General features: G+C 47.0%; 2 protein-coding genes, 1 long non-coding RNA gene and 1 other non-coding gene across 5 annotated transcripts in view; 1 reads left to right on the top strand and 3 right to left on the bottom strand.

Moving 5' to 3' along the window:
- Positions 1-153: 153 nt before the first annotated feature.
- Positions 154-23,881, bottom strand: part of LOC135392034 (uncharacterized) — a 28,466-nt gene continuing 4,738 nt past the window's right edge. The window contains exons 2-5 of one of the 2 annotated variants that reach the window (XR_010422160.1): positions 5,877-6,043; positions 5,708-5,769; positions 5,506-5,626; positions 154-363 (exon numbers count right to left, since the gene is read on the bottom strand). This is a non-coding gene — a long non-coding RNA (uncharacterized LOC135392034). Of the gene's footprint in view, positions 364-4,861; positions 5,172-5,505; positions 5,627-5,707; positions 5,770-5,876; positions 6,044-23,881 lie in introns of those variants that run through there. The other variant, XR_010422161.1, reaches the window with a different exon arrangement.
- On the bottom strand, positions 2,855-3,018 carry LOC135393620 (U1 spliceosomal RNA). Its single transcript, XR_010422714.1, has one exon. It is a non-coding gene; the product is annotated as a U1 spliceosomal RNA (small nuclear RNA).
- On the top strand, positions 8,672-16,649 carry LOC135392033 (ankyrin repeat domain-containing protein 54-like). Its single transcript, XM_064622653.1, has 9 exons — positions 8,672-8,840; positions 9,466-9,706; positions 11,003-11,050; positions 11,120-11,218; positions 12,369-12,440; positions 13,310-13,357; positions 13,426-13,550; positions 13,889-13,996; positions 16,367-16,649. The coding sequence occupies exons 1-9, from the start codon at positions 8,745-8,747 to the stop codon at positions 16,427-16,429; spliced, it is 900 nt and encodes a 299-aa protein (XP_064478723.1). The 5' UTR covers positions 8,672-8,744; the 3' UTR covers positions 16,430-16,649.
- Positions 16,835-19,037, bottom strand: LOC135392030 (H/ACA ribonucleoprotein complex non-core subunit NAF1-like). Its single transcript, XM_064622648.1, has one exon. It carries the CDS (start codon positions 18,786-18,788, stop codon positions 17,163-17,165), a length of 1,626 nt encoding a protein of 541 aa, XP_064478718.1. The 5' UTR covers positions 18,789-19,037; the 3' UTR covers positions 16,835-17,162.

The following is a 23,881-nucleotide window of genomic DNA, read 5'->3' as shown; positions in this document are numbered from 1 at the left end:
AACGTACGCTTGTGCGAGATCTGTGTTGTAGCGACACGTCGTTTTTAACGGTTATTGGTAATCCAAGTGTACGCTCTGTTGCCGCTCGTGATTTCACGAAGCAGACGACACGATAGAGCAGACCACGCTTGGAAACGAACGCTCTGTGTGGGCATATTTTACGTCACATTTCTTGCGGTTATCGCCATGTCAACTGACAACAAACACGAGTCTGTATTCCCACTTGATTTAGATGAAGTGAAAGAAGCCGTACATCGTTGGAGACACATCACGAGTCAGCTGATGTTTGAACGCCGTAGGCACCAAGAAGCAGTCGACCATCTGCAACTTCGCGACAAGATGATGACCGACAACGAGAAACTTCTGAAACAAGAGAACGCAAGCCTTAAAATTGCGATGGCTGAGCGCACGCGGCTTGTTGACAAATTAAAAGAGACTCAGGTTCAGGTAGAATCTTTACAAAAGGACCTGGAACTGTCGGAACAGGCGTGGCAACAACGTTGCGAGGACTTGCAAAAGTTGGTCAACGAGACTCGCGAAAAACTCGTTCAACAAGAGAGGAAGATTCTGGCGCGGGGTTTGGAGTACGATCAACGCATTGCGCAGGTCGAAGGGCGTTGGCGCAAGAAAATGGAAGAGCAGCGCGCGCGATATGCTTCTCAGTTGAGAACGGCGAAAAGGGTGCGAGCGGAGCCCGACCAACAAGATACGTCGGACGCGGGGAAGCCGACACTATCTACAGAGTGACTGGCATATAATCGCAAATAAATATGCGTCAATAAACGAATATTACGGCAGTACTGGATCGCTGCAGATCACGATGATATCAGAACAGTGTGAGTTAATACGAGCGGCTCAACGCGCTCTGAGCTTCGGTGGCTTGAACGCACTCATTCTATTGCCGAAGCACACGGGATCGAACCTTGCTTCAATCGCCTCCGTCTCTTTGAGACGCCCAGAAGACCATTCCAAGAGCTCGAAAAATCGCCCGGGGTGATAGCTTAGTGATATGGTAGTGCTTTGCTATAGTCCGTTATTAATGTAGTACGTTCAATCTGTTTGAAACCATGCAACCGTGCGGCTGCCTGAGGAGACATTACTGTTTTTTTTTGTTTTTTTTTTTTTCGCAAAAAGGAAGCCTCGCGAGCTACTGACCGCGGTCCTCGCCGATCCACGGTCAAGCCCATAGTTTTTCTTTTTTTCTTCCTCTCATGGTCGGAAGGAGTCTACCGACCTTCACGAGAGTGAATATTGCAGCTTCACTCGCTGGCAGAGTTTTGCCGTTGACCTATAGCTTGCTAAGCTTGGTGCTGTGGCTCGTATATGCTCCCCGTGTAGGGAAGTGTTACCCGAATCCGTCGGGCGGCGGTGCGAGGTTTACGAGACTTCCTCCAGATACCGTTCCCTGGGAACCGAGCGCCAGGTAGGGTGGTACCTGTACCCATTTTACCGGTGGGTACCCGGCGGTGGATTTCGAACGTGGTTTCGAACTTGCCACCTCCCGCGCGCTGAGCGGACGCTCTATACCACACGGCCACAGCGGCGGTGCGAAGCTGCCTGCTACCCGCATCTTATATGCGTTGCCTACGCGCAAGCGCATGCCGTTTGCGCACAGCCGTTTCTGGGCCGCAAATGTGGGTTTGTTTGGTTGTGCGGAAAGCGAAGCTTGCTGGAGTCGCTGCAACATGAGGCTGGGTGTTCCCATATAATGGAGGTCGAGATATATTGTTGTTTAAACAAATAACGGCAGTGGCGCGTAGCCAGAAAAATGTTTCGGCGGGAGTTCTACGGAAACCGAAAGTGCAACCGAGAAAGAGAGAAGGAGACAGGAGAGGAGAATTTCACCCTCGCTTCTCTCTTCCGAATGCACAACCAAAAATCCGATTACCCCTTTCAGGGCTACGCCATCGGTGTGCGCTCAAAAAATCCCTGAACGTCCCCCTCCCGCGCACCCAACCCGTTTTCTTTTTTTTTTCCGTTTCGTTTGATGCATGTCATTTTGCTGGGAAGTCATCAATGTTGGCGTCATTTTCCTAGCCATTTTTTCATTGTCATTTTCCTTTTCGCTTACGGGTATGAACTACACGAGCTGATCAATGCCGTTTGTAGACGTGAATAATATTCCGCGCGCCACGACTCGGGGTGAGGGCACAGATTCATGCAGTAGTAGTTCAGTGGATCTCCAAGAGGCGGCGCTGATCAGAAAGCTATCGCTATCCGGACATCTATCCGGCTAGCTTAGAAATTTTTACAAAAGGAAATGTTGGCGAATAATAGGACATTTATCCGACAGACGAAATACAATAGTATAGGTGAATATACAAGTATTGATACTTCAAGCCATTGCAAGAATTCGCTCCCCAGGTGGCGATGCAGTGCTTTGTTTAGTTTTGCAGTTTTACGGTTTACATAATGGTTTACAGATTTACGGTTTCATTTTTAACACCCAGTTTTCTTCCTATAAAACTGTTAAGTAGGCCAGTAAGGTGCACCATGCGAAGTAATTTACACCACACAGTCATAATCATATCAGAAATTGAATTTAAAATACGACGCGAGCTAAAAAAACAAGACAAAAAACAGCTCTCTCGCTGACATGATTGCACTGTAACTCGGTATCATATCTGCAAGTGTTTGTGCAGGGCAGAGAGGCCACGCTTGCGCCCCGCAGGTCAAACGCGTCCGTAGTTGTTTTGCAGGTAACGGGCTACGTCATGGTGGTCGAGTTACTGGAACAGTCCCCGACCACGATGTGCAGGCAATATCCGCATCATCGCAATGAAAAACTAGCTAGGAAGCAAGCGAGCTGGGGAACATGAGGCATAATATAACAACTTATTTTTGATTTATTAAGAGGGGGATAGCGCGTACGCAGTCCCCCACTACCAAAAATAGCATGCCCCATCTGCCCCTGTTTGGGGTAGTGGCAGGGGTCAGCCCAACCGCAGTGCAATGGTTAGGCCTCGTCCTGGGGGATCCCCCTAGTTGATCAGGGATGCCCCGGCACCAGGTAAGTATGCCTTCATTTCGGTCGCTGTGAGGCGCCTTCTCCGGATAAATCGCATTTGCACAGGTGTTTTGGCGATTAATCCTGAGCGTAACACCTCGTGCGACAAATGTTCATTAAAATTGTGCTACGCAATTACATTCAAAATTCGCGATGCACGTGTTTTCTACTTAATTCTCGATATCATTAACGAGGTATGGGGGGTGCTTGAAGAAAGTTTGCTCGGGAACGGTGGCTCGGGGTATCAGCCGAATGGGACAGGAGAGGGTGAAAGACGGAGGAGGCGGGCTCTGATCGATGAAAAATGAAGAAGCTCGTTTGGTGGGTTGGACCCGTTGAATCAGCGCCGCGGGAGGCCCCCAGTGACACGATAATCTTGATATATAGATGAAATAAGGGTGAGCAGGCAAGCGAGCTGGTGAAGGTTCGACGAAGGCATACCTTGAGCTTGAGGGAACGATAACACACGAAGAAGTAGACAAGACGAGGCTTGTCTACTTCTTCGTGTGTTATCGTTCCCTCAAGCTCAAGGTATGCCTTCGTCGAATCTTGGTATATTTGATTCCGCGTGTTTTTTCACGCTTCCAGCTTAGAAGCTGCAGAGTAGACTCGTCCTATTCGTTTTGTGACAGGGTGAGCTTGACACAAACTCCTTCGCAAGAGAGTGGCCGCAGCCTCTAGGACTAAGATATTAAAAAAAAAAAAAAAAATGAAGTGATGCTATTACAAAAGGAAAAAGCGTCTGTTTTCACTCGCACATATTCCATTCCAATAGGCAGCGCTGGAATTCCACTTCCGTTGCTTCGGTATCGGCCATTGGCTACGGCTTCGGCCGCTGCTGTGCGTCATCTGAGCCTTCACTTCGTGCTTCACTTTACCACTTTACTGCTACTGCTTCTGTTACTGCTGTCCGTCTGTTTCTCGCTCGTGTTCGCGTTCTGCGTCGATTTCGTTGTTGCGTTGTTCTTCTGTCGAGAAACCAAGTGCTCACGGTAATTTTTAGCACTATAGCACACCGTGAGCAAGGTCTTCGACGGAGCAACCGCAGGTCGTATTTACACTTCGTATCGAACTCCCCGAAAAAGGACCAGGGATCATCCAATTACATATCCAATTACACATCGTAATCCATAATAACTCGGCGGCGTTCGGTTCCACAAATTCCTTAGACAGACAAATTTCAGCGGCATAGCCTACGTACACCTCGCAACCTTCCCCTTGTTACTCGTTAAATACTTGTTTTCCTTGAAGGGAAACATGGGGATTATAGTCCTCTGGTGTATCGAACCCCATTCAGTTAGATTTTTCAGTATTGAAAGTCCGTGAGTCTTCTTTTGTGATGTTTGTGCCTATACTGATAGGAGGTCCACTGCAGATTCCTGCTAGGAGCACTACATCGTCCGCAAATGAAAGACCTGTGTATATCCTCTTCCCCCTGTAGTTGAAATGGTGGCGAAGTTGAGGTCCTTTCCCGTGTAGTCTTTTCAGGAGGTGATAAAAAAGAGTTGGCTATACAGTGGGAACCCTGCTGCTGTCGTCTTCGCTTTGTTTGAGACAAGCTGTCCAAGCTCGAAAATTACGTGATAGTCTATGTATGGATACTTTAACGGAGTTACGGTGTCTTCATTGAAGTAGCGATGAAGGTTTGTCCAAAGTTTGCCTTGCGAGATGTCAATCATAAGGCTTTCCCCGGGTCCAGGTATGGGTATATAGATAAGAGTTTTCTAACTGTTTATATTCAATTGCCTGCATGAGTATAAATATGTTGTCACTGGACCTCCTTCTGGGTCGTAATCCATTCCGTTGATTCGTGCACTATGTTTTCTTGCCCGTAACCTTCTGTTTATAATTTGGGCGAAAAGCTCGTACACATTACTTAGTATTCCTATTGGAGGATAATTGTTGTCAACAATTCCTCAGTACTGGATTTCATTCTCTTGTATGTGTTGTCATGCTTTTACAATACTGTCACAGTTTCTTGCTGGCGTACATGCCTGCTTCTTTTATATATTATTCCAGCTGGCAGTGGTGTTGTCCGCTTGTCACTGCAAGGTGGCAGTTGAAGTCGCTGAGGATGACCGTGACCTCTTTGTTGCTCCGCTGATTGATATCATGTTGTAAGCCGCTGTATATAATTGTTGGTTCCATGCTGGGTCTTCACCTCCTGTCGTCACGTAGACCACACAAATGTTTATTTGCTTTCGCCCTTTAAGGACCACTTTTATACACGTGTTCGGGGTTACTGCAGTCAGCATGCTCTTCTGAAGCTATTTTGTTTGCATTGATAAGGGATCCTATTTCTCCTCCTTTCTTTGCTTTTCCTTGTCTGTTTTTTCCCACCCACGTTCATTTGTGATCGAACTGAGGTGATTTGGTAAGTGCTTAAATGTGCATGTCTACTCTGGTAGCATTTTGTTGGATTTCCTGCTATTTTCCCACGTTTGATACCTGCATGTTTGGCATGCCTATCACTGTCTCTCTTCTTACTGTATTGTTACCTGTTGCATTGTGGATGATGTCCCCGATGTGGTGTTATGATGCTCTGGTATTCAGTGCTAGGTAAGCATGGTATTCCTGTAGTATCCTGGGTTTTTACTAAGTATCCCATCGGCCATGTTCCTGCACGGGAAGGCATCAGGTTGTGGTTTTCTTCTGGTACTATGCCCAAAAAAGGGGCAATTTTTGAAGCTAGCCACTCACCTACGGCTCTGCCTCCCGTTTCTGTGAACTCTATGCCTCGGAAGGCTGGTTCGTTCGTTCTCCTAGCGTTCCAGAAGCACTGTCAGCCTTTACACAACTTTTACACTTGAAATATGATTTCTCTGCTCCCTCTAGATCGTCGAAAGTGGTTTCGTCCATAAAGACTCACCTGTTACATTCCTCGCATTGTACTTCAGGTTTTGATCCAATTTCTTCTGTGTCAATGTCGGTGGTTGTCGCTTTCGATTTCTTCACTTTGCTGTGGCCTTTTGAGCTTGTCTCCTGCTGCTGCTGCTGGACATCTGTCGGATCTGTCGCAAGACCTCAGATGGGCTTCTGTAACATTGTTTCATGGTCTAACTCGCAATAAACTAATGACCTAATGGTTTGATCGACTGTTCACTGAAAAAAGGGGGGAAACAGAGAGGGAGAGAGAGAGAAAAAAAAGATCCACTTCCCGAAACAACGTACTCTTGCGTCCGAGAAATAACTTTCGACAAATAATGACAGATGGCGCAACGGTGCAGCCGCACGCCGCACATTCCTCCCATTCTGGCGGTTCTTATGATAACATGATAATATATAATACGAATACGTCAATGAGAAAACGTACGCTTGTGCGAGATCTGTGTTGTAGCGACACGGCGGTTTTGACGTTTTTTCTGTAAGTCACGGGTACGCGATGTTGCCCGTCGTGATTTCACGAATGCAGACGACACGATATAGCAGACCACGCCACCACGCTTGGAAACAAGCGCTCTGTGTGGCATATTTTACATCAAGTTTGTGTGTCTAGCGCCATGTCAACTGACAACAAACACGAGTCAGTATTCCCACTTGATCTAGATGAAGTGAAAGAAGCCGTACATCGCTGGAGACACATCACGAGTCAGCTGATGTTTGAACGCCGTAGGCACCAAGAAGCAGTCGACCATCTGCAACTTCGCGACAAGATGATGACCGACAACGAGAAACTTCTGAAACAAGAGAACGCAAGCCTTAAAATTGCAATGGCTGAGCGCACGCGGCTTGTTGAGAAATTAAAAGAGACTCAGGTTCAGGTAGAATCTTTACAAAAGGACTTGGAACTGTCGGAACAGGCGTGGCAACAACGTTGCGAGGACCTGCAAAAGTTGGTCAACGACACTCGCGAACAACTCGTTCAACAAGAGAGGAAGATGCTGGCGCAGGGTTTGGAGTACGATCAACGCATTGCGCAGGTCGAAGGGCGTTGGCGCAAGAAAATGGAAGAGCAGCGCGCGCGATATGCTTCTCAGTTGAGGACGGCGAAAAGGACGCGAGCGGAGCCCGACCAACAAGATATGTCGGACGCGGGGAAGCCGACACTACCTGCAGAGTGACTGGCATATAATCGCAAATAAATATGCGTTAATAAACGAATATTACGGCAATACTGGATCGCTGTAGATCACGATGCTAAATAGGATTTCAGAACAGTGTACGTTAATACGAGCGGCTCAACGCGCTCTGCGCTTCGGTGGCTTCAACGCACGCATTCTATTGCCTGAAGCACATAGGATACAATCTTATACACAGGCGTGCAAAATCGAACCTTGCTTCAATCGCCTCAGTCTCTTTGAGACGCCCAGAAGACTGTTCCAAGAGCGCCCAACGTAAAAAAAAGAAAAGTTGAGATTTTTTTCAAGTGATAAACAGAATTATACTGTTTTTATTCCGAACTTTTTTTTCTCTCTCTCTGTCGATAATTTGCGCCTCGAAAAATCGCCCGGAGTGATGACCCTCTATGGCTCCCTAGTTCGTTCAATCTGTTTGAGACCATGCACTGTTTGAGGAGTTGCACGCACCAGAAAAACCAATGATGAAAAAAAAATTTTTTTCGTGAAAAAGAAGCCCCGGGAGCTACAGACCGCGGTCTTTGCGATCCACGGTCAAGTACATACATGCAACTCCACTCGCTGGCTCACCGTTATCCGTTCGTTATCCGTCGGGCGGGGGCCCGATATGTACGAGGCTTCCTCCAGATACCGTTCCCTGGGAACCGAGCGCCAGATAGGGTGGGTATCTGTACCCATTTTACCGGTGGGTACCCAGCGGTGGATTTCGAACGAGGTTTCGAACTTGCCACCTCCCGCGCGCTGAGCGGACGCTCTGTACCACAAGGCCACAGCGGCGGTGATAAGCTGCTTGCTACCCGCATCTTATATGCGTTGCCTAGGCGCAGGTGCGTGCCGCTTGCGCACAGCCGTTTCTGGGCCGCAAATGTGGGTTTGTTTGGTTGTGCGGAAAGCGAAGCTTGCTGGAGTCGCTGCAACATGAGGCTGGGTCTTCCCATATAATGGAGGTCGAAATATATTGTTGTTTAAACAAATAACGGCAGTGGCGCGTAGCCAGAAAAATGTTTCGGCGGGAGTTCTACGGAAACCGAAAGTGCACCCGAGAAAGAGAGGAGGAAACAGGAGAGGAGGATTTTACCCTCGCTTCCGTCTTCCGAATGCACAAGCAAAAGTCCGATTACCCCTTTCGGGGCTACGCCATCGATGTGCGCTCAAAAAATCCCTGAACGTCCCCCTCCCGCGCACCCAACCCGTTTTCTTTTTTTTTTTTTTCCGTTTCGTTTGATGCATGTCATTTTGCCGGGAAGTCATCGATGTTGGCGTCATTTTCCTTTTCGCTTACGGGTACGAACTACACGAGCTGATCAATGCCGTCTGTAGACGTGAATAATATTCCGCGCGCCACGACTCGGGGTGAGGGCACAGATTCATGCGGTAGTAGTTCAGTGGATCTCCAAGAGACGGCGCTGATCAGAAAGCTATCGCTATCCGTACATCTATCCGGCTAGCTTAGAAATTCTTACAAAAAGAAGTGTTGTCGAATAATTGGACATTTATCTGACAGACGAAATACAATAGTATAGGTGAATATACAAGTATTGATACTTCAAACCATTGCAAACATTCGCTCCCCAGGTGGCGATGCAGTGCTTTGTTTTTGTTTAGTTTTGCAGGTTTACAGTTTACATGTGTGTTTGTTTTGGAAAGCTCCATTGGTCGAGATGGCAGGTGCGGATTCGGGCATCGAAACTGGAAGCGATAGCAATGGTAGCAACAGCATGTCCGTAGGATCTCCACCAAGGATTAACCAGGAACAGGTCTCTCAACCAAACTGAGTTCTAAAACCCCTGATCCGTTCAGGGTATCGCCGTTTTGCCTGTGCATCCCCGCCACCTTGGCTATACCTAGGAATCAGTAACGTGGATCGACGATAGCACCTGCAAACCGTTTGGATTTTAATGATCAACTCCAAAATATAGCTTTACGAAGCCCAGTGTTGTGCTTTTCGTTGACATGAACTATATAAACTTCTGCACAATGTATTTTCGCTAGCCACATGATTCTTCCAAATTCTGGGGCTCGTACATATTTGCTGGCGTCCTTTTCGGGAAAGAAAAATAAATAAAAAGGAGTGCTATCAGGCTGCGTAAGTAAAAAGATAAGAAGTAAGAGATACAAAACTAGTTTCAAGAACAAAGTCGACTTCCTTGACAGGAATTCTAGATCGTGGAAATGTATTCCTCAAATTAGTTACCCCGCACTGTATCCTAGCAGCATAGGTTGAATCAGTAGATAAACGAGCGGAATTTTCTTTCTATTCAGAACGCAAATACCACCTCGGACATCCCGTAACAACTCAGTCATTTTTAACGTTAACAGATGGTCCCCCCTGATTCCCTTCTGCTCACACGGGGAGTTCCTCTCATCTGCATTCTTACGCAGGACGATCGCGATCCAGTTGTGGAAGATGAGCCGACGGATCCGCCTGCTGGACTCAGCTTCCAAAACGTCCGAGCACTGCCCAGCCAGTACGGCTACTACGCAGAGTCCGCGACGGAAGATAATGCGGTACCCCTGCTGCTCCAACGTCAGGGGCAGTGCAGCTCCTTCGGAAAAATGCGCTTTCGACACCGGTGGCGGAGGAGAGAGCTCAGGGGAGATATGAGAGTCATGGGGGTCTTGGGTAATGAATGTTTATTGTTTCACTTTCGATAACTCTATTTAAAACCCCATCTCTTAGCTGGTGTACTGAATTTTAACTTTCTTTTTGCTGCTGCGGCTGGAATTTCAACCACTGCGAGATGGCACAAAGGAAAAAAAAGGGAAAAAAAGAAAGCGTACTATTTGATTTCGTTTAGGCATTATATTTCAATGAATGTTTCTTCACTTATGATAGCTATATTTGAAATTCCCATTTAAACTGGTGGACTGAATTTTAACTTTCTTTTTGCTGCTGTGGCTGGAATTTCAACCACTGCAAAATGGCACAGAGGAGGAAAAGAAAGCGTATTACTTGGTTTTGTTTAGGCATTATATTCCTGTCAGTGATGCAACGGCTATACGCATCCAATTTTTACCGGCATCACGGCTGGATGAATAGTCATGCGGATCTGGTGGATTCAAATCCTGCCACTGACTGCACCGTCTCGTACCCCGCCTCTGTTTGCCGACACACGTTTCACACAAACGACAACACATTTCCAGTCGAAGTCGGCCCACGACACACACTAACTCCCTCCTTCTCTTTGGCGCCTCCCTGCTATCCCCGTCCGCACACTATTCACAGGCACGTTCGTTTCGTTTTGCAGTGCGAAAACAAAACCGCCCTCGTGTAGCTGCACGTCCTTGTTTTTGTCTTAAAGGAGCCCAGAAAGCCATCCAAAAGATTTTCTTTATGAAAGGACGTAACTTGACGTGACGACTAACACAAAAAAAATTCTCTGTACGCAGCATTTTTCTTGGAACGCTCCAAACATCGACGCGCGCTCCCCCTCGACTCGCTCTGCAGGCAGAAACGAGGAGGAGGAGGATTCTGATGTCATCGGGGTTGCAAGAGAGACCGCGCTCCAATCGGGGCCGGCGCTTTTCGCACTTTTTTTTTCTTTTTCATTTCTACTCCCAGTTCTCTCTCCGTGTAGCAGACGACGCTTCTCCAAACGAGCGAACCAGTTAGCGGGTTGTACCGCGACGACATCAAAGCGACTCTGGCGGCTAGTCGCGGACATTGCCACCGTTGCGGGCGGTCGCGATTTTCAAAATCGAGTTCCGCGATATGTGTGCAACTGTCGAGTGAATCACTTCGCGTGGTGCATCTTAGTAGTCAGGTTAATGGCTTGGTTTGTACGTTTCGGTCATGACCGAAGCGCTTTCCGTGCTCCTTTAAAGGCGAGCGATCCCAAATGTACTGGCAGCATTTGTTTGTGGACATTGTGCGGTAGAAATTGGGCTCGAAACAAAATGGTCTACGTTTTCCATCCAGGTGAACGCAAACTCCGCATTGCGGCGATCTCCAACAAGGTCGAAGTCGGTGAGCCTCTTGATGCGCTTTGAAGTGACTCGGGAAGCACGGTCTTAATTTGTTGGTCGTGCTTTGCAGTGCGATGTCTTCTCGAAGAGAGGGTCAACCCTTGTGCGGCGGATGAACGCAAGCGCACCGCTCTGCATTTTGCATCTTGTAAAGGCAACATTGAAATTGGTACGATGCATCTCTGAATCTTTGAAACTGGCACTGCGTGTACGTTAAGAATGTCTGAATGTAGACTTTACCCCATCAGTATGCACTTGTTTTGAAATTAATTCAACGTCACATTATATATATGGTTGTATGTATGTATGTATTATCCTGACTCGCATCACATCATCGTTAGTGCAACTAAACAAGGACGGAAAGAAGACGACGGGGACAGGCATTAACGTCTCCTTTCCATCCTTGTCTGGTTGCACTAACTCGTTACGAAGATTCTACACCAACGAGCCGAAGCTGTTCCCTTTCAGGGTTTTCCGTTGCGGCGATTCTCGAATTCCTTTGTCAGGGAATCGGAAATTCTGAAAGTATCTGCTGGAAGTGCTTGCGTGTCAAGGCTGACAGAGATATAGAAGGAGGCCAAATCTTTATTAACTTGCACATTATAAAAGTAAAGTGTCTAGAAGTTGAAATTACGGTTGTAGCTAAGTATCACATGATGTTTTGTGCGGTCTCAACGATAGAATAACGCATCAACGACGGAGAAAGAATCGGGCATCTTCAAAAAATTCTTAAGTACCTCTTGTTTCCCTTAGTGGGGGAGTCAGTCTGGTTAGTCAGTTTAGTCACTGCATGCTTCAGAGTGAGGAACATGCTAGACCAAGACCGAGATATTGCTGATCAGAGCAAAACAGAAGCAGTAAAGACAGGACGGGTGTGAGCTCAACCAGTGTTGCCAACATAAGATGCTAGAGATGGTACAAGTTTGTTTTCCTGCCAGTTTGGTGGAGCAGGAAAGGCGCTATGAGCTGTAGATATATTCAGCTCAGGCACCAAATCTGAGTTCCTCAGTCAAGATTCGTACTTTTGCAAAATTTCGGATTCCCGCAGATTCCGCGATACATCCTAAATTCAGCGCATTCTCGCCGGGAAGTCGTTCGACTTCAACTCGAGCATCATGTAACGTTGCAAGCAGTCATTTAGCATCAATTGTCAACGTCACATCACAGTGCAAACAATCGCTCGACATCACATCGTCCTCGATGATGTGGTGCTGAGTGATGTCCATCTTGGCCATCATGACTGAATTTGCTAACATATGCTATGCACTGCAGGGGCTACAGCAATTTTTGACACATTTTTGTGCATTGTTTTGTTTCAGTTAACTTATTGCTCGAATATGGGGCAAATCCTAACCAAAAGGACATTGTTGGCAATACACCACTTCATCTAGGTAAGAGGGTATTTTTTCTGTTACTATAAAGAGGGTTAGACTCTTTCGGGTACAACTCGACCTGAGCTCTACCCGGTATTTTGCCCCCGAATTGAGTTTCGTCATAATTGTGTTAAACTCTGTTTTTCTCTGCTCTGATTTTGTAACTCTCCTCAACAACTCTCCTTTACTGCTGGTTTGAGGAGTTTGTTTATAGTCACTTCTTTGCCAGCACAAAAAGATCAGATGAGCTTGGTTTGCTGGTGTAAATTATACACTGCCTCTTAGTTGATATGGTAGTGTATTCCACCAGTGGGATGCCACATTCGCAAGGCCACGTGTGTTACTTAGAAAATATTGAATAAAACTAACTACTAAGGCACCAATCATGCATGGCGCTGCCATGCTTATGCTAATATTTGCATTTGTGTGACCAGGGGGGAATCGAATGTTTGACCTGATGATTTGAGGGAGGGGTGATCACCCCCCCAGCAGTGGCATCAGTAGGGGGCGCAGTGCCACATAAGGAGCACTCTGTGAGCATGCGATTTTTTTCTATGGTATGTTATTGCTTTTTATGGTAAGCTATTTTTTTTTCTATGGCGTTCTAGGGTATGGTATTGTTATTTATGGTGTATCGCCTGGTATGGAAAGGGTATATTATTGAGGTGGGGTGACGCGAAGAGCTCCTGCAGCAGGTGACACATACCCTAGTGATGTCCCCTGACGAGGACCTGTGCAGAAATACGTATTGTTTGCCTGGCGCGCTATCATTTGCGGACTGGTACGTGGTGGCACCCCTGCATTGTGGCACCTTAAACTGAACAGCTTCTACCCTATGAATAATCTGCTGTTTGTAGTGGAAATAACAACTTGCTTTTTAACCGTAGCCGTATGTACAAACCACACGGAGGTAATCACGGCCCTGCTGAGAGCAGGTGAGCCATTCTACATTGTTGTGATACACTGAGGATGGCAGTGAGGTTAAAAACTGTGCGTCGCACAGGAACGGATGTCAATTCCTTGGACAACTCTGGCCGGACCCCGCTGCACCTGGCCCAGTCGAAGCTACGCCTCTTGCATTCTGACATAGCACGGTCGTCAGAGAATCTCAAGCATGAAGTCATGCAGGTACGTCAGTCTTTTCGAGGCACTATCCCATGCAGCATAACATCTTGGCCCAATATTGGGCCAATCTTTGTCCAACGGTCCAATCTTGGGCTAGTATTGGACCAATATTGGGCCAATACTGGTCCAATCCTTGACCAATATTGGGCCGGTATTGCCAATATTGAAGCAATATTGGGCCAATAGTGGTCCAGTGGTCCAATACTGGTCCAATCTTGGGCCTGTATTGCCAATATTGAAGCAATATTGGGTCAATACTGGTCCAGTCTTGGGCCAAGATGTTGTGCTGCTTGCGATATGGTACGGATTACAACCACTCATGACTGACGCCACCATTGCAGGTGATAGAAATGATGCAGGTGTACCTGCAAAGAAGCGGAAAAGCAATGGAGAGTGACCTCTTGGGTGCATTCTCGACGAGGCTGCAGCTCCATCGGACACGTGAAGAGGTGCGACGAGAAAATATTGTCACGGTTCAAACCTAGAAACTGGGAATCTTCATGAGGCAGCGTTTATACGGGGCAATTTTTCCCAGCAACTATGCGCAATTTTTGAGTTGCTGGCTCTCAACCGACACCGGCAACCTCCAGCAACTCGAATTTGCTCGGAATCGCTCCCCGACCGAAAACTTGAGAAGTTTCTCGTGCACTGGCCAATTAGCGAAGGGAGCATTGCCACGTGACTCCCGATGGCATGATCAGATTTCGTTAGTGGGTTCATGGGTTCAAATCCTGCAGGTACAGTTGAGAAATAGCTTTTTTTTCACTAATGTCACGCAAACATGCCAATAGTCATGTTTTGAACATCATGATGATCTTTTGGCATAATAAACTGACAAATTTATTAAACAGCAGCTTAAAAAAAAGACACCACCAGTTCGATTCGAACCCATATTCTCTGGCCACCGTAAGGTTGCTTGTGGGTGGAGCTAGCAAGTCACTACATGTGGATGCTGTGTCAAAATTGCTCATAAGACATTGGTTCAGGTTGCTACAAGTTGCTGAAAAAAATTGCCTCATGTGAACGCTGCCTCGGGATAGCTAGATCATCCTCCCCTCGATAAAGGCGGGATCCCACAACATGCTGCAGGTTCTGTCGCTGTAGCCACCGTAGCGGGAGCAGCTACCGGACCCATTTGAGAGGCGGCAGCAGCTAGCAGCATTACTATTATTTGCAAAAGAAATGTGCGTACGTTCTAATTGATCATGCGGCATGCTAGCCTAAGATATCAATTTCAATCGCCCGAGGGAAATGAACACCGAGAGAAATTTGCGCAGTCGTAATTTTTTGTTACGATTACGTGCGTCTGCGGTGGCACCGTAGTTCTACCCATTACCGTACAATTTGCAGGAGGTCGTGATCACATCGGAGATAAACGAGGAGTGACACTGCACTATAGTAGTTTCGAGATCGAGCTGTTGAGACATGGCTGGCCCTCTCAGCAAAACTGAAGTTGCAAACTGTGTGACATGAAAAAGTGTCAGTCCTTACGCGTGTATACACATACATCTCACACTAAATTTGCTTCTAGCCAAGCTATCCCAACGCTTGATTGCACATTGAAGGCAGATCGTTTGAAACGTGAAAAACACTGAAAACGTGAAGTCTTGTAGCAGATGTGTGCTCCAATTTTGCACTCGCACATCAAGAGCATTATGAATATTTTTCGAATCAGCGCACTCCAAGTGTCACGTGAAAACGATTTGTGACTGGGGTCGTGATAGGCCTTTGTGAGGGAGCTTGTGGCAAAACAGAAGCTTCGTATCAAAGAGTTCCCGTGCACCTCGTACATTTCTTAGCCCCTTACAATAACGAACGGCATGGTCTGGCAACCTAATCCGATGGCCAAAAGCTCAGCTTTGTACCCGCGCAAGTCATTCTGAGCCAGTGGCGGCGCCAGAGGGCGGTTTGCGCATACTCAAACCTTTCCCGAAACCGTACCTCTGGAGTGCATTTGGGAGAGGGTGAAATAGAGGGTGAAATCCTGCTCCATGTAAAGTTCCCATTGAACCCCTTCCTGAAATATTTTTCTGGCAACGCCACTGTTCGGAGCTCAACCTATGTTCGGCTTGCGTTAGTCTGAACAAACTTTATGAACTTTGTGTTATTTTATTGTCCTATCATGTCCTATTGTGCGACAGAGCACCGGGGCGCAATTTTTGCTGTGGTAAACTGGGAATGAGTCTAGTTTTTGGTGCAGCGAAGAACACGAGAAGATGGCGCTCTGTTATTGATGGCGCTGCTGCATAAGCATCCCGTCAACACAAGATAATCTGTTAGACTATGCTACAGATTGCACCAGGAAACAGTACAGTCGTTTATAACAATAACAGTGATGTTTACGAGCTTAAAATGAAACCCAGTTGAGCGCGTCGGTTTCAGCGTTGCCTTTTATGTCCCGTTTTGCGCAACTTTTTTTTTTTTTTTTCTCGTGCGAATTTATTTCACACTCCAAAGATATGTAGGACAATTTTGCAAAAAGCAACGATTGGTGGAGTTGCGAACTGAATTCATGTACAATATTTGCTAACAGGACTTACTTCTCAAGCAGTGTTGCTCTGAAACAAATAATACGATCGATATTGACGTCCTAGCGTGAGAATCATCGTTGCAAAGTCACTATACACCGCTAGCTCGGCCGTTTTTGTGGCAGCGTTACGCCACCAAGAACAGCATTGTGCAGTTACCACTGAAACACCGTTTCGAGGTCTCTGTACACCTCACTGTGCAGTACTTGCCGTACATCATGCTGCAGAGTGCTCTGTGTTCAGTATTAATTCTCTGCACTTAAATTCTCTTAACTTTTCTTACATCTGCAGGTAGACAACGACGTTCAAGACCTACTTTCAAGTTTGGCGCACCTGAGTTTACAGCGTACTTGAAATTTTAAATGGTGCTACGAGCTCTCACGAAGATGTCGACCAACGACAATGCCGACTGCCGCAGGAAATGATTTTAGCGCAGCTACAAATTGACGCCGCTGTAAAGCGTGTACAGTTTAGGTTATTTTAAGGCGCAGAACTTCGTTCAAGTTCGTAAGCATGGCATGACCTCTCGTCGTAAGTGTTGTGTCTATGTGGAAAATAAAAGTGCTGCATCCGGTGTCTTGAGAGGGTTATCGTATCTGCATGCTAATGTCCACCATCCACTTTTCCAGACTCCAGCATCCAGACTTTTTAATCCTCCGAGAAACTCAGAATTTCGGAAAAGTTGAAAACTCCGAAAACTCAGGACCCTACCCATTAGTAACACTGTGAACTGCAACCAAATCCCGGTATGAAGCAGAGTGTGCTATGTACAAATTTATTTTGGCTATGATCTATCTATGTACAACAATCGAGATTTGTCTGTCGGGAGTACATTTTTACAGGGTGGACTGGAGCCTGTACGGCAGAGTGCACAGGGACCAAACGTTAACGCTGAATAAAGGTTAAAGGAAAGAAACTACAACCAAAAACGTGCCCTTTTACATTACTTTTGGTACAGCACACAACTTCGCTGCGATAAAACAGCTTAATCCGTACCAGTGACATTAAAAGACGGCACAATCCACGATGAACTGTACTGTACAACCGCGCAAATAGTTAAAACATGCCCACATTACGACAAAATTAATCACGGAAGCGGGGGTGGCGGCGTCATTAAGATCCGCTGCAGGTCCGGAACCGGGTCGTACAGCTGGGACCAAACTGGGGGACCTCCATGAGAAATGGGCGGAGGCGGAAGAGGCGGCGGCCCCATGCTCCAGGGTGAACCCGAAAGTCCGCCCGGGTAGCCGTTACTGGGCGGACCAATCGGAGGCGGAGGGCTGCTCCACAGCTGCCTCATCCTCTGTTGATCATCCGGCGATGGCCCGTTGGGCCACCGGCAAGGAGATCCAAACTGGGGAGGCGGCGAACACATCCACCGCGGAAGCGGAATCCGTGGCGGAGGGAACGGTGGAACGTTCCTCGGAGGGTGCCACGAATGCGGGCTCTGCTGTCCGTTTGGAGCGTCCGGCCTGAATGTCGGCCCGCTGTTTCGAACGTCGGGGCTGTGCGGCCTGCTTCCTGCCGACATGTTCTGGCTTCGGCCAACTGGAAACTGCCTTTTCGGAGCTGCGTCCGCGCAACCTGGCTTCCGAGAACCGAGGAGGTTCGTTTCGCTCCGGCTTTTGGTGGAGTTGTCCGTCTTCCTCCAGACATTTCCCGTTTCCTTCTGGGCTCCCTTACGTTTCCTCCGAGCCTCCCTCTCCTGCTCGTCGTCGGAGTAATCGATGTGTTCCGGTGGCGGCTCATTGTTGTGCTCCCAGGAAGCATCCGACCCCTTAATCTTTCTTAGTTCCGACACGAATACGTACTGTGTCATGTCTGCATGCAGTGGCGCGTAGTACACGGGTTCCCCTTTTTCGTACTTCTTTTCCGCAATGTCTTCGGGCTTGTTGAACCTGATGACGTAATAGGGCTGGCTCACTGGGCCAAACACATCGAACACTTGTCCGATTGGTTCGCCACCGGTTCGAAAGAGAACAGAGTCCAGATCCAGTATAGGCTGTCCAACTATGGACTCGATCACCAGGAGCTGGTCCACCATGTTGTAAACCCTTCCAACCGGATGAAGCTCTTCTTTGGGAACCGTTATACGCAAGTCTTCTATCGGAGGCAAATCGGTAATGTCCAGTTCACCTGGTGTCTTTATACCTAAACATTTTTGAGGTTGTTGCATCGCTGACGAAGTCTTTCGTTTCTCTCCGGGTTTTGCATTCACCACGACCACATCATCATCGCTGCTAGAACTACTGCTTTCGTCGGACGTCGTGTCACTGTCGCTATCGGAATCGCTGGACGTCGTCTCACTGTCGCTTTCGGTATCGGAGTCGCTGGTCGCGTCGTCCCGGTAGGGCACCAGACGGGCTGTTGTGAGGATTTCAACGTCACACGACGCGACTACATTCGTTTGCTGACGCGCTTGCACTTCTCCACCGCTTACTCCGTTTGTCTCGTCCGCGATGCACACAATTTCTTCCGATTTATCTCGAACAATTGAAACTTCGTCATCTCCCACTTCCGCCACATGGTTAAGGATAAAAGATGTCACATCTTGGACGATTTCAACGTCGTCTTCCTCCAAAACAGTGGCCACAGAAGATGTCACTGCGTCATCTGGTGCAGTAAAACCTTTCTTCAGCACGATTTCATCGTGACAAGGCTCACGTTCTACTAATATTATGTCCATGCTTTCTTCGCTCTCCATGGTGGCCATGTCGGCCTTCGATCTTGAACTGTTTACGTACAGCCGCTTACGATCGCAGTTTCGTTGTTGCGGGCCATAATTAACGTAAGACCTAGCTCAAACTGAATTTTGATTATATACACCTGTGTAGATGCCACAAACTGAACATCAGCGACATAACGCGATGCGCATGTAAACATTGCTCACAACTTCACACCGCGATGAAAATTCCCACGTGCTTCTTCATAGCGATGTCGCTCCGACGGTGTTCATTGATAGAGGACGACGGTTTGTGGCGACACCTTACTATAGCCACTTGTGTGGTGAGATCACTGGGTGAGATCCAGGGATATTCCCAGGATTTTCATCTCGTTGTGTGTGTGTGTGGGGGGGGGGGGGGGGGGTGACGCCCGTATCGGCGGTTTTTGTGCTTTTTGTCCTTTCTGGCCGGTATTTTGTGGGTGTTGCATGATTTATGGATAGGTGTTCTGGTTGCGGGGGGTGCTGGGAAAATCCCTGGACTATGATCGCTTTCGGAACGTGAAAATTTGTCAATCAAAAACCTTATTCGACATTTCACGTCAGTACATTTGTTATGTAGCATCTTTTAGGCTCCTCCTAATGGCCAGACTCCCTTTTAATACACGGCACTGAATAAGGAGTTAATGCCAGCAACAAAATAAATACGACCACGCAAACTTTCGTCTTCATGCATTTCCTATGCGCTATGGGCACCGTGCACTAGCGAGAGGACGCTGCGGTCGCTTGATCGACAGCGCCACCCGTGGCGATTTCGCGCGTAACGGTCTGGTACTGACGCCGTATCGGCGCCTTCGCGTATGTAGCTTTGGTGCGTACGGGTGTTTTCCCGAATTTTATATATCGGCTTTGGGACTTTCGACTCATTAACCCGTGAGACTACTTGTGTGGAAGTGGTTTGTCAAGTAAAATGTATGCGATGGGGAAGCCTTTTGCACGTGGAACATTATGTGTCTATGCACAATGTGTGACACAGTGTGTAACGCAGACACGCGTGTAGTATTCGTGGCCCGTATTTACGTGAAGTTAAGTGCATTTATCCGCAAGGGACTACCAATTATAGACTACACATCAGAGACTAGCTACGTCCAGTACCTGCGCTATGAGGACGGAAATCTCGCACTGAAGAATTCACAATAATACAATCAACAACAAATTGGAATATACATTACGAAGATAGCGAAAAAAAAAACGTTCTCGTTTCTTTCTTATGCATAATCCGTTAACGTGATGATGCACTGTGAGGATAAGTTTCTTAGTCAAATTATTTCCAATCTTGCATCGCTCAAGTCGGGGGATTCCCTTTCAGCCCTTTGTGCCTGCATTTGATGCACAGTCATAGTAATAAAAATCAATCAGTCAATCAAGATTGTTTCAGGATATAAATAAGGCGTGTTTTTGTTTGAAACTGGATGTGTATGTTTTATTAGTGCTACAACTACCACAGCGGCCTTAGTATAGGTGAACATAGCGCATCAGACACATTGTCGCAAATTGCAACATAGAAGCAGCCAGAAATATCACGCAAAAGAAACACAAAACATAAACTATTGTTGCTAAAGGTTGCTGTTCGACAAACGCATGATTACTTTTGTGTGTGTTTGCGTGTGTGTGCGCGGACGAATAGGAAGGAGCAAAGAACCACTTGTAAACCGAGATCACAAGATTTGGCAACGATAATAAGATCATAGGGACAGAATGCACCTACATAAAATGATGACGGCTTGCGAAACGCAGCTCGGGGAGGACAAATAACTCCCTGTGTTCGCATGCAAGCTTTATATTGAAGGAAGACGAGGTCCAAATCCAGTCTTCGCCGACACGCCGCAAAATTAGGGTCCGAGTAAAAGAGATAAATACTGTACGACATACGGCAGACACTAATTTTAGCCAAGCTCCACGATGTTCATTGGTCATTCATTGGTGTATTTCGCAACTTTTTCACGTCAGTTACTGTGCTATAAGTCCGCATCGTGATGCTCAACTGGTCATTGACAAATATACTAAATGCAAGGAATAAGTTGTTTGAAACAACGGATTTGAGCGGCACGTTGGGTGGATTGCCGTGAAAGCGCTCTCTCAAATACGTGATCGGCGGGACGATACAGCGAGAAGGACGAAAACTTTACGGCAAGTTGCCTCTCTTTCACAGTAACTTGGTTGTCGTGGCAGATTGCCACATAGAATTAGTTTCCATTTTGTCTTCTCCTTTGACTTTCTATGCAGGCAGCTTCAAATCGTTCTTTCCGAACGGCGAAACTAGCACAGCACTGCTAGACGCTGCTGGCTGGTACCAGGGCATTACGCCGCGTTTCCCCGCGAGGGGCCGCTGCCGTCGATAGAAAACTCTAGCGCACGGTGCCCATACCGTCGTGTACACATTCCGGTCTGCAATGGTTGGTTCAGGTTCAGGTGCGCCTTGACCCTTTCACATCAGGGCGGGCTCGACAAATGGTGCCTCAAGCGAATAAAATAGAGTAAGATAAAACAAGGTAGGTTCCGCACAAACCGGCTCGGGCGGAAAGAAGAGACTATTGTCCATAACCGTTCACGAGGTGGAACTGGAGTTCCCTTGGCTGAATGGCTCTGCTTGGCTGCTGCTTGGCTGTGGGGTGGGATCCACTTGACTTGGCAGTCGGCTCCTCTTGACTTGTGGCTTTGCTGGAGTTCGAGGAGAGCGCTCCCTGGTAACTCGTTGGTGAGACGCGCTGAGGAGTGCGCGAGGATCCCGCTGGAAAGGTGTATATGCATAACCATCGGCAGACCACCGTGTTTGCACCCGTATAGCGCATAGAAAATGCATGAAAACGAAATTTTGCGAGGCTGTAGTTATTTTGTTACACAGCGCTTGGTAACCACGATTGTTTTCGTACGTTTCTCTGGCATGAATTCTTCACTCTAAGGTAGCGGAAGACTGCGTGAAGTAGGTACCCAAGGAGAAAAACAACATCGGCAAAATGCCGGGCCGACGTGTGCTTCCGACCTAAAACTCGTTGGGTCGTGCTTGCAAAAAAAGGAAGAAAAAAAGAGAAAAGGTTGGGCCAAGCTTGGGGATTGACATTGGCCTTACTCGAGTCGGGTTAATACTGCCAACCTTGGGTCAATACAGCAGACCGACCTATAAGACATGGGGCCAACACAGGGCCAGTGTGGAACCAAGTCTAGGCAGTAGCTGGCCCTTAGTCGGCTTAATGGCGGCCAACTATGGACCACTTGCAGGAGCGGATTTAGGGGGAGGGGCCGGGGTCCGGATGTCCTGACCCCTTCAATTTCTATCGTTACATAGAGTTTCAGTTGATCCTGGTTGTGCAATAGCATGCTGTGCGCCTGATATCACGCTATTGCATTCCGTCAGTGTCAATCATAGAGGCATACAATCGCTACACGACAATAGGAATAATAATAATAATCATCATCATCATAATAATAATAATAATAAACGCTTTGGCTGTCACAAAACTGCAGTCCAGTACACTACCAACTGATTTTTTTTTTCACTTTAATTTTTACCGAGGACGATCGGAAGGTAACCCGCATCTCGTCTAGAAATAATTTTGCAAGTATAAGAAATTGACTCAGATACGTTGAATTCGGAGAACTACAAGGACATCACGTCGTTCCCTTCCTTCTTTGTTGTTTTTTTTTCTTTTTTCGAGGCAGCTGCGTTGTTTTCGATCTTGTTTGCAGTGCAGGGCCGACATTGGCCCGCCTTTATTATGCCAAACTCTCAATAGTACGCCGGCAACACGTCGTAGAACGTTCTCGGCCCAACGTTGCTCGCCAACTATCATTGTGAGCGGTATCATACCAGCGTTGGTCCAAGGTGCAGTGGTCAACTAAGTCGCTTGCCGATCAAAATTAGACACGCTCTTCGCATTGGTGGGTTTAAAAAAGTGACCTCTACTTGGCACATTTCCGACTTCAGTTCGCAAAAATTTACATAATTAGACTCACGTGACACGACATTCACATCAGGAGGTGGCAAAAACATAGGGAGAATAAATGCAGTTGGCCGCATGATTCTATAGGTGGTGTAGTTTTTTAATTATAATTCAATGACACGTTTTCTGGAACACCCTGTATGCAGATAAGCTGGTGGGACTGGGCGAACACTGAAGACGACACGACAAGACGGCTAAAACCGCTTGTCCCGCAGTCTTGTCGTGTCGTTTTCGGTGTTCGCCCACACTCTTAAAAATGAACTTCACCGCATAGCACGCTCCTAGCCAACCATTATCTCGAATGATATCGTTATCTGCCCTGATTTGTTGAAAACGGGGGGCGTACGCCATTTCTGTGACACTTATGCTGTTCATAATTGTCACAGAAAAGGCGTACGCCCCCTGTTTTCAACAAATCAGGGCAGATAACGATATCATTCGAGATAATGGTTGGCTAGGAGCGTGCTATGCGGTGAAGTTCATTTTTAAGAGTGCAGTGCCCAGGCTTACTTACCACAGTAACAAGAAAAAGTTCTGCTTCGCTGTTATCTCGCATTTTTTCTTTGTGTTCCACGTCTTCCATATTAATATTATGAAAAGTGGTGGAACCGGAACCGAACCGATAACCGCTTGGAACCGACTACTTCTTCTTCTTCTTTTTTTCTTGTTTTTGTTTTTTCGCGAACCGTAACCGATGCATAACTGAACATCACTGAAACAACGTCGTTATATTCGAGATATGACTTTCTTGTTCCATGTCGTGCATGGTAAAATAGATGCTCCTTTATTGTTAGCCAGTGTCGATTTTCATGCGCCATCTAGACATTGTAGAGTTCATCGTACTTTTTATCCACGTTTTTGTCACCCGTCTTCTCCTTTGGCGCGCATGCAGTGTTGCTTTAATGACATTGAAAATACTAGTGTGGACATTTTTGCTGATATCATTTCATTTTTATCCTCTTTGTAACATTTTATCGTTTTGTAAGTTAACCTTCTTTCCGTGCACCTCAGGCTCACGCTGTTGGCGGGCACGTGAAACTAATAAATAAATAAATAAATAAATAACCGGAAATTCTGGTCACCCATTACCCGAAACCGTAACCTGAAACGAAAAATAAAATTCCGTCTACCGCGGTTCGTAAC

This window comes from Ornithodoros turicata, chromosome 4, assembly GCF_037126465.1.
Source record: "Ornithodoros turicata isolate Travis chromosome 4, ASM3712646v1, whole genome shotgun sequence".
NCBI lineage: Eukaryota > Metazoa > Arthropoda > Arachnida > Ixodida > Argasidae > Ornithodoros > Ornithodoros turicata.
This window is presented reverse-complemented; position numbering and strand designations above follow the sequence as displayed.

What these genes read in the sequence shown, in the direction of transcription:
- LOC135392033 (XM_064622653.1), top strand. Translation starts at nt 8,745, where the DNA reads ATGGCAGGTGCGGATTCGGGCATCGAAACTGGAAGCGATAGCAATGGT. An exon ending in GAGAGTCATGGGGGTCTTGG is followed by an intron (nt 9,707 to 11,002) that starts GTAATGAATGTT and finishes TTTTCCATCCAG; the next exon opens with GTGAACGCAAACTCCGCATT. An exon ending in TCCATCGGACACGTGAAGAG is followed by an intron (nt 13,997 to 16,366) that starts GTGCGACGAGAA and finishes TTACATCTGCAG; the next exon opens with GTAGACAACGACGTTCAAGA.
- LOC135392030 (XM_064622648.1), bottom strand. Translation starts at nt 18,788, where the DNA reads ATGGCCACCATGGAGAGCGAAGAAAGCATGGACATAATATTAGTAGAA.